Source organism: Amblyomma americanum, chromosome 8 (genome assembly GCF_052857255.1).
Source record: "Amblyomma americanum isolate KBUSLIRL-KWMA chromosome 8, ASM5285725v1, whole genome shotgun sequence".
Classification (NCBI taxonomy): domain Eukaryota; kingdom Metazoa; phylum Arthropoda; class Arachnida; order Ixodida; family Ixodidae; genus Amblyomma; species Amblyomma americanum.
The window spans coordinates 110,910,269-110,919,600 of record NC_135504.1 but is presented as its reverse complement, the minus strand read 5'-3'; the positions used below and the strand labels follow the sequence as shown (position 1 = coordinate 110,919,600).

General features: G+C 46.8%; 2 protein-coding genes across 6 annotated transcripts in view; one reads left to right on the top strand and one right to left on the bottom strand.

The window, feature by feature from the left end:
- The window catches only part of sick (sickie), a 959,410-nt gene that overhangs the window by 385,192 nt on the left and 564,886 nt on the right, over window positions 1-9,332 (bottom strand). The window lies entirely within an intron of this gene.
- On the top strand, window positions 1,050-9,218 carry LOC144100626 (uncharacterized). Its single transcript, XM_077633513.1, has 6 exons — window positions 1,050-1,373; window positions 2,961-3,046; window positions 4,494-4,586; window positions 5,863-5,910; window positions 7,379-7,426; window positions 8,888-9,218. The coding sequence occupies exons 1-6, from the start codon at window positions 1,259-1,261 to the stop codon at window positions 8,933-8,935; spliced, it is 438 nt and encodes a 145-aa protein (XP_077489639.1). The 5' UTR covers window positions 1,050-1,258; the 3' UTR covers window positions 8,936-9,218.

The following is a 9,332-nucleotide window of genomic DNA, read 5'->3' as shown; positions in this document are numbered from 1 at the left end:
GGAACTGGCTCAGTCGAATTGCAATGTCTTTCGCCGCTGCGTTTCGCTGGACGTTGCATCTTCATCTTCGTCCCTGGGCGTGGATTCACTCTCCCCGCCACTCGGCTTCGCCGGCGCGCCGTGCCGCCGGCAGCTGCTCCGCACCACGTGACCAGCCACAGCACCCCCACGGAGCTCAAGGGGTGCCACGCTGAAGGCTCGAAGCGCTAGTGTAGAGTAGCTATCGCTACAAAACAACAAATTCAGGGGCACTTTGTTGACCTAAAGTGCGGTAAGAGGAAAGCCTGTAGCGTGATGTTGCTGCTCGTGTCACTGATGTGTGGCTAAGATATGTTAATTAAGTACACAACTGTTCGTGAATCTTAAATGCTGGAGACACTGGAGGGCACTTAGGAGGCATCCATCTAATTCTACGCCTTTCTGCAAACACTCTCCAGCGTCCTAGACAAGCAGAACTACATATGCGTTGGCAGGAAATCGCGTAGTCACAAAACTCCAGGCTACGTAAGCGTGCTTAGACTTTTCTTTTCGGCACTATTTCCGTGCAATAAAGAAAAAAAAAGAAGTAGCGTAGTCGTTCGCACGCTCAACTGCGGAACGGACGGATGGTGGTTCGAATCCTATCGTGCACAATTTTTTTTTCTTATCGAGTTGGAGTGTCACGGACGGACTCCGCGAGTATGAGCTATTAAAGGCTTTCGCCTTAAAACCTGCTTCGGACGGTACCCGAAAGCAGAGGGGATTCAAGCATGCAGAAAAGCAGAAACCGTGGTTGATAATTCCAGAAATGAAAGGTTTCGTAAACGCATCCCGCATGCGAGCCTTCTCCGCGAAGCATTTAACAGCCTCTAGGACCATGCGCGCGGGAAAGGAGCTGAGCAAGAATTTAAAACCATAGATTTGTTAAACTGAAGGGTTCCGCGGCACTCTTTAGGTCTCTACAACAGCGCAGGCGCGGATATTTCCAGCTATAAAGTCGCACAGCTGTTTTCACAAACGGCACAGGGATCGACAGGCAATAGAAGGCTGGCCGCTCTGGTTTCCTCAATGCAGGAAATGAAAGGACGCTCTCCCAAGCGCCTGGCGTGAAAAGCGTCCACCCTACAAAGAGCCAGTCCTCTTTCTCTGACGGTGGTCGCCTTGTCAGTTGTGATCGAAAACCTTGCAATGTTTGCACTGGCTCGCGCGCATTGAAACAGCCCAGTAAGCCAGGCGCCGGCTGCAGTCGCGGGCACTCGCAAACAAGGCAGGCACGGTGATGGCTGAGGCCGTCTTCCTATTAGTGGCGGCAGGTGTGATCGGGAGCACCTTGGGGAGCTCAGGCCACTTCGACATTACAAGCGGCCTTGCCCAGGAAGCTGTCTGCAAAAACTGTAAGTGTGGCGAATAGCGGCATTGCATAAACGAACAAGCGATTCAATGAATGAATGAATGATGGCGGGGAACGCGTTCTAGAAGGACGCTATTTGAAGTAAGAGAGAGGGGTGGGGGTAACTCGCGACAGAGAAAGAAAGAATGGTATGAATAGTAACTTCCAAACAGCACACATTCTTAAAGAGCAAATGCCACTCACGGATCTCTCACAGTGGCAATTACACTCAGTCTGAGTCAATATGAATGTGATGACTTAGGCTTAGCTTACTCGGTGAAAATTCTCTACCACAGGTTATATTTCTACGAAGGACAAAAAATGGATGGACATAGCTTTGTCCTTGGTTCTTTAACCTTCACTAGTACTTTTATTTAGAGGATAAGCTACCCCAGACAAGCAAAACAGATTGCTCTTGTTCGGCCCAAGCAAAAGCGATTACCACCGTACTGACGTATAGACTCCAGATGCGCGCGCACATAAGCACACATACGGGCTCAAGCATGTACATACAAAGAAACAAATGAGAGAAGTAACGGTACTGGCGTGGCGTTTTGCAAGCGTCAGTGAATTATTTCATGCTGGGAAATTGCGTTGGTAGTTTCAATCAGCCGGTGGTGTTCGGGTCGATGTCGGCGTTTCGTCGGTTGAGGTTAGTCTCCCTCATGCATGCATCAAAATCCGCGCCGTCGTGGCAAAGACAAACAGTAGCCAACAGCGATGGCCGTGCCAAGTTCGAGCCGCCCCAAGGAGTTCAGTGAATGTGAAAACTCAGAAAGTCTGGCAGAAAAAAAAAGGAAAGACAATTTGCTTCGGTTAAAACGCGGGAGTCGTCGACGGCGTCATGGACTCTAATGGACGAATGGAACACGATCGCAGAATTACAGCTATATCTTTTGTACTTCCAGACGGTTGTATAATTACATCCAAACGAAGACTACTCGTCTTCTTGAAACGTTGGCTTGCCGACTAAAGGACTCCCATCGCCCCTTGTTCTATTTCTATGCAAACAAGCTATACAGGGTGTTTCACCTAAGACTTTAGAGAATATTTAAAAATTGGCTTTTTGAGTTATAAGAGTGCTTTTCTCGGCATAGAATTGTCAGCGGTGTCAACGGGAAAGCGATACATGCGCTTTCGAGACGCTTGCAAGCAGAGCACCCTCTCCACAATAGCCACAATTTGTTGTGCCACAGCGCCGAGGGTAACCGTATTTTCGAAATTCTAAAAATTGAACTGGATAATTCCTTAGGATAATTACTTAAGGCCTCTCAATAATCAAGGAGCCTAAAACTAATAGTAATAAGGTTAAAAACTCAGTATTAGTTAATAAGCTTGCTAGTTAGCACGTCCTAACTGCATTCTGATGTGTTACGCCGCTGACGATGCTATGTCGAAAAAAAGCGCTCTTACTCAAAAATTCAATTAAAAAAAAAAACTACACAAAGTCTTACGTGAGACACCCTGCATAAACAAAGACCGGGAGGGGGTTATGGAAAGGGAGGCCCGTGGATAGTCCCAAGACTATTCCAACTGGTTCCCTACCAGCACCCCCTTGCGCACATACAGACCAGCTCTTTTACGCACGCAGTCATGGACGCCGACCAGACGTGCAGGAAGAAGGTGGCAGCGATGGACGCCCACAAAGCGAGCGCGGAAGGAGCCGCGACGAAAATGGTGCGTTTCTTGGCTCGCTTCCCGATGCCGTCATACTGTAGCAGAGATATTTGTTTCTGCACGCGACGAAAGTTACAGCCGAGTGAACTGTGGGACGGAAAAGATACTCACGAGGCTCAACCACCCGTGGCTGGCGGACAGAATGTGCAGTTGCCATCGGGGTAGCCTGCAACGCACTGACATCGAATATAGTGCTTTCACCAAAGGCTTTACACAAATGTAATAATAATTGGTTCTGGGGGAAAGGAAATGGCGCAGTATCTGTCTCATATATCATTGGACACCTGAACCGCGCCGTAAGGGAAGGGTAAAGAAGGGAGTGAAAGAAGAAAGGAAGAGAGAGGTGCCGTAGTGGAGGGCTCCGGAATAATTTAGACCACCTGGGGATCATTAACATGTACTGACATCGCACAGCACACGGGCGCCTTAGCGTTTTTCCTACATTTACACAAATGTAAAAATTGGCTTTTTGAGTCGGGAGACTCAGTGGTTAGCGCGCTCGGCTACTGATCCAGAGTTCCCGGGTTCGAACCCGACCGCGGCGGCTGCGTTTTTATGGAGGCAAAACGCTAAGGCGCCCGCGTACTGTGCGATGTCAGTGCACGTTAAAGATCCCCAGGGGGTCCAAATTATTCCGGAGCCCTCCACTACGGCACCTCTTCCTTCCTTTCTTCTTTCATTCCCTCCTTTATCCCTTCCCTTACGGCGCGGTTCAGGTGCCCGTCAATATATGAGACAGATACTGCGCCATTTCCTTTCCCCTAAAACCAATTATTCTTAAGTCAGGAGAGCGCTTTTTTAGGCATAACATTGTCAGCAGTGCAATACATCAGAATACGACTAAGATGCGCTAACAAGGAGGCTGGTTAACTAACAATGAATAGTCAACTTTGTAACTACCACCGTTATGCGCCTTAATTTAGAGGCTTGTAGCCCACTGTAATTGACATCCATATAAGTTTTTAGAATTTCGAAAAAGCGATTATCCTCGGCGTTACTGCCCAACAAAATCTCGCTATTTCGAGTTACGCGCACTGGAGAGGTTGCTTTGCCTGCAAAATTCTCGAAAGCACATGTATTATGGCGCAATGTAGCCAAAACTTGTTGGGCCACAGCACCGAAGGTAACCGCATTTTCGAAATTCTAAAAACTGACACGGGTATTACTTACGGTGGGCTTCACGGCTTTGAATACTTAAGGCGCCTAACACTAATAATTAAAAATTTACCTGGTCAGTATTAGTTAACCAGCCTGCTAGTTGGCACGTATTAGCTGTATTGCGACGTACTACGCCACTGGCAATGCTATACCGAAAAAAAAAACGCTCTTCTAGCTCAAAATTACTCTTTTTCAAAATTGTGTAAAGTGTTAGGTGAAACACCCTGTATAAGAGAAACACGCTATACGCTCGCTACCCTCAAGTTCCCTCACTGCCACTCTCGCGCAGAATGCCGACAAGTTCAGTCAAGCTTTGCAGAGATGCAACAAAAGAAAGCTGACCCCTGATGAAATGCGTCATGTATGCGGAAGCAAGAAAGCTGTAAGTACATGTCGCCCAACTGGGTGCGTTTAATTGATTTATCACATTATCATCGTAACTGCAGTCTTAATAGCAATGGGAGCACGGCGGGCTTTTTCATTTCACCCGCACATCGTCAAGAGAAACGAACTTCCTTTTAAAATGTGTGAAGTTTGCTTCCCAGCAGTGCTGCGTGGTCGAGAAGCAGCTGAACAGCGAATCTCAATTTAGGAAGCACATGTCCTTTTTTGTTTAAAGACGTAAGAGACGCTGGCGCATCTCCCATGAATGACACCACTTTATGCTGCCAAGCGTTGCCAAGCACTTTGAGCACTCTGTCTTTATCTAACCGTTGGCATGCCCAGCGATTTGTTGGCCAATGTACAGGGCGGAAAATCCCTGCACATGGAAAGATCGCAAAGATAAATAAATAAATAATTGGTTTTTGGTGGAATGGAAATGGCGCAGTATCTGTCTCATATATCGTTGGACACCTGAACCGCGCCGTAAGGGAAGGGATAAAGGAGGGAGTGAAAGAAGATAGGAACGAATAGGTCCGTAGTGGAGGGCTCCGGAATAATTTCGACCACCTGGGGATCTTTAACGTGCACTGACATCGCACAGCACACGGGCGCCTTGGCGTTTTTCCTCCATAAAAACGCAGCCGCCGCGGTCGGGTTCGAACCCGGGAACTCCGGATCAGTAGTCGAGCGCCCTAACCACTGAGCCACCGCGGCGGAAAGATCTGAAAAGGAATTGAAGAGGGGCTCGTCCATTATTGTATCCTCACTTTCGACCCAATACAATTCACGGTAATCCGCCCTTAGCTTCAGCAGACGTCATCCTGTTCCTGTTCCCGTACCGCATGGTTCGTCTCGCGTATCATAAAACTTAAATCGAGAAAAGAAGCTTAAATGGGCAGTACCGCCTACACACACTCGTCGTAATGAATGCGATAGGCCCGAATTGGCAGTGCGCTACATTTGAAAGAGCCGACATAATGTTGGCATCAGTGCTGTGGCGTTCGAACAAGCGCGGTGGTATATGACTTCATCATTTTTCGTTCTGTGGCTTCATGCATTGTAAAGGCTGTTGCGTACGGGTTGCCGGGGTGCTCTTGAGAGAGGACATTCCGAGCTTCCGTTTCCATTTGACGTTTATTAATTTTGCCGACTAACAAAAAAAATTTGCAGCCAAGGAAGCGAAACAGAACGTGCAACACGCAGAGGGTGAAGTTTCTAGACAAACGTAATATCTCACTCTCACTCAGACGCAGCAATCCTCTTTCCCATTACAGGTGAGAAAAGTTTTTCTCTGCTACGGGAAAGTCTCTTGGAGAGCTACGGTAAGGAGACGGCCGGTACTTAAGCTGCGGTCAACTAGCAACTAGCTACGGTCAACACAAACGCTACCAAAGCTATAGTATGCCTAATCCCGCTGGCTGCATTCGCACCGAAAAAGCATTTCGCCATCAGCGCAAAGTACACGACCCAACCGTCGGTGCAATGACAGGTGTTAATAACTACCTACCAGAATGCTTTGACGAACAGAGATTCTTCCATTGTGATATCATGTAAAATACTGTGATTTTCAATACCTATAACACTTCGATTTGTGCCCTAGCATGTTTTAGTCCTGGCTCCAGCGTGTGCAGAATGCGGGAAGAAACCTCGGTGAGGTTTCGTCTGACGACGTCAGCCTATCAGTCTGACGTGGCTCCTTGTTTCTGTTAATGTTCGCGCTTAGTAGCACCACAATGTACAATGATATATTAGTAGATTGCTGTTATCAACTTTCGCAGACATCCCATTGCGGCAAAGTCTGAACTGCCAAAATAGCCAAAATTTGTTGGCCCACAGCGCGGAGGGTAACTGCCTTTTAGAGCTTTTAAAAACTAATATGGACATTACTTATGGTGGTCTACACGCCTCTCAATAATTAAGGAGCCTAACAGTAGCAGTTAAAAATTTAGCTGTTCATTATTAGTTAAAACTTGCTAGATAGCACATATTAGCTGTTTTATGACGTACTACACCGCTGACAATGTTATGCCGAAAAAAATTGGACTTATAACTCAAGAAACCTATTTTTAAAAACTGTGTAATGTCCTTGGTGAAACACCCTGTATAAGTCAATCGTTGCGCCAAACAGCCCGAGGTGTCGCTAACCGCTTAGAGAAATCACACCGCCTAAAAACCTCGCTACATAAGCCACTGTTCTTGCTTACTTCTCTGCTCGTGTCACGATCAAGATTTAAGCTGAAACTAAAAGCAATTAAAAATATTTCGCGGCTCACTCTAATCATTACACTTCTTTACTGTCACAGACAGGGAGGCAGCATCTATTACTTTGCGACTAAAATTATTTTCCAGTACTTTTCCCTGCGCCAAACGACGAGTGCCCGGCTTATATTTGCGAAGTACATGCAGTGACCCCCCTACCCCCCCCCCCCCCCCAACACACACACCGAAATAAATAACAAAAATTACGAGATGAATGCAAATCATTAATTGTTCAACAGTAACCATAAAATAACGCTGGTCGTAGAAGTAAGCAGGAGTCGCTACTCGGCGGTAACAAATGCCGGCGTCGTGCCCACGTCAAGTATTGTCAAGTGTGAAGTGATAAAGGAAAACTAACCATCACATAAAACTGCGCTTAAGTGAATTCTTTCAGGTGCGTTACGTAACTTGCTAGCCCGCTGCCATTGCTTCGGGTGAGGTTTCAGCTGCCCTCAAGTTCCATTAACCGCGAGCAAGTGGTTGCAAGTAGCCTAACACGACTGCAGAAGAATCCCTTTCTCTCCTTCACAGCCGAAAAGATTCCGGAAGGAAATCAAGGCCCTCCTGAGGGAATACAGAGTAAGCAACGCGCCTGTCACCACTGACGAATACGCCCACAAGCGCACCCCAGTTTAACCAAACGACAAAGTTTTGCCCGAGATACGAAACCTTTTCTCGTTCTGTTGTAACGAGCGATTTTTCATTAGAATTGTAGTATTTTTCTCTAGTACTGAAGTATTTTTCTGTAATAGTTTTCTGTAGTTCTGGCGCTACAACATGCGACATCACAATATTCCAGAAATTTTCTGCTGTTACTATAATAATTGGTTTGGGGGGAAAGGAAATGGCGCAGTATCTGTCTCATATATCGTTGGACACCTGAACTGCGCCGTAATGGAAGAGATAAAGGAGGGAGTGAAAGAAGAAAGGAAGAAAGAGGTGCCGTAGTGGAGGACTCCGGAATAATTTCGACCACCTGGGGATCTTTAATGTGTACTGACATCGCACAGCACACGGGCGCCTTAGCGTTTTTCCTCCATAAAAACGCAGCCGCCGCAGTCGGGTTCGAATCCGGGAACTCCGGAGCCCTCCACTACGGCACCTCTTCCTTTCTTCTTTCACTCCCTCCTTTATCCCTTTTCTTACGGCGCAGTTCAGGTGGCCAACGATATATGAGACAGTTCATGGTCAAGTATACTACAAAAATCAGTTGTGACGACAGAAAATTTTATTAGATGTCGAATTTATGGAAATACTACATCATTAAGCAGATGAGATGGAAAGGCAATATCCAGTCACGTCTTACGTCCCTAAGTCGTCTCCTCCGAGGCTGACGACAAGGGGGAGGGGCTCCTCAGTAGCGAGAGCAGGTGGCACGTGCCTCTGTTTCCCTTACTTTGGTTCCCTCCAAAGCAGACATCGAGTCCGCATCTTTAGAAGCTAAATGAAGCGTCATTCTTTCACTTCGCTCACGCGCGGAACTTGAGTTCGCGGTGCGACATCGTCACGGTGCTCGCGTCACAATAGATTACAGCTGTACTTAACACTCTACAGGCAAGTTCGAGTAGGACGATGACAAGAGATAAAGGAAACAAACACAATACCATAGGCTTCCATCGTGTTGTGTTCGTTTCCTTCCCTCTATAGTCGGATACAACTCAAGAACGCAGCGGCGAATGCCCTTCAAACAAAGTCCTCCAGGCGATCATGGCAATCGGTTGACGCCATTGGCTGGAGGACTTCCACTGAGGAGCATTTGCCGCTGCCGCGCTCTTGAGTTATATACGACTGTAGTCCTGTTCTGTTCACGCCGTCTTAACTTTCTTCGAAACGAACCATCTAGCTAGGAAAAACGTCTTGCAAGATGATGTCACTGAAGTGAGCAAATTTAGGCTTTCAAACATTGTTTCCTAGAGGGAGCCAATCGTGGAATTTCCTCCCAAATTAATTGCTGTTCTCCTCTGTTCATATTTCGTAACGCCCACTTTCCTCACGACACTAACTCCTTCGAAAATAACCTAATTTTCACATCTGTTTCAGAAATGCTTCCTCAAGACGTTCGTGCCTGAACAAAAGTCCAGCGGATAATGGAAAAGAGTATCCGTGGCGAACTGCAGTCGCTTCGATGCCTCGATAGTAAAATAAAGGAATTAGGCACGGAATAATAACTAACAAAATTGTAGTTTCATCCAGGAATGAGAACAGATGACAGCGATAAAAATCGAAAGCTCCAATTGAAACACCCCCCCCCCCTTTCCCGCAGAAAAAAAACATTAAAGAAAAGTAAAGGTGGCACAAGACACCATAAGCGTCTGTGCTGTGCCACATTCGTTTGACCTGCGCTGTTCAATAAAATGATTTTGTTTGCCTCTCCCCTCTCTTATGGCCATAGTATTTTTTTTTCTGGGCTGTTTTCACCAGAAGGTGCAACACACACCTACTCGTGACGCCCAAGTAGCTTTCCTGACGGAGCGATAGCTGTACC

Bases quoted from the DNA above. Each gene is read 5' to 3' on its own strand.
- LOC144100626 (XM_077633513.1), top strand. From the start codon at position 1,259: ATGGCTGAGGCCGTCTTCCTATTAGTGGCGGCAGGTGTGATCGGGAGC. The intron at 3,047-4,493 runs GTGCGTTTCTTG...ACTCTCGCGCAG, and splicing joins AAGGAGCCGCGACGAAAATG to AATGCCGACAAGTTCAGTCA. The intron at 7,427-8,887 runs GTAAGCAACGCG...CATCTGTTTCAG, and splicing joins CCCTCCTGAGGGAATACAGA to AAATGCTTCCTCAAGACGTT.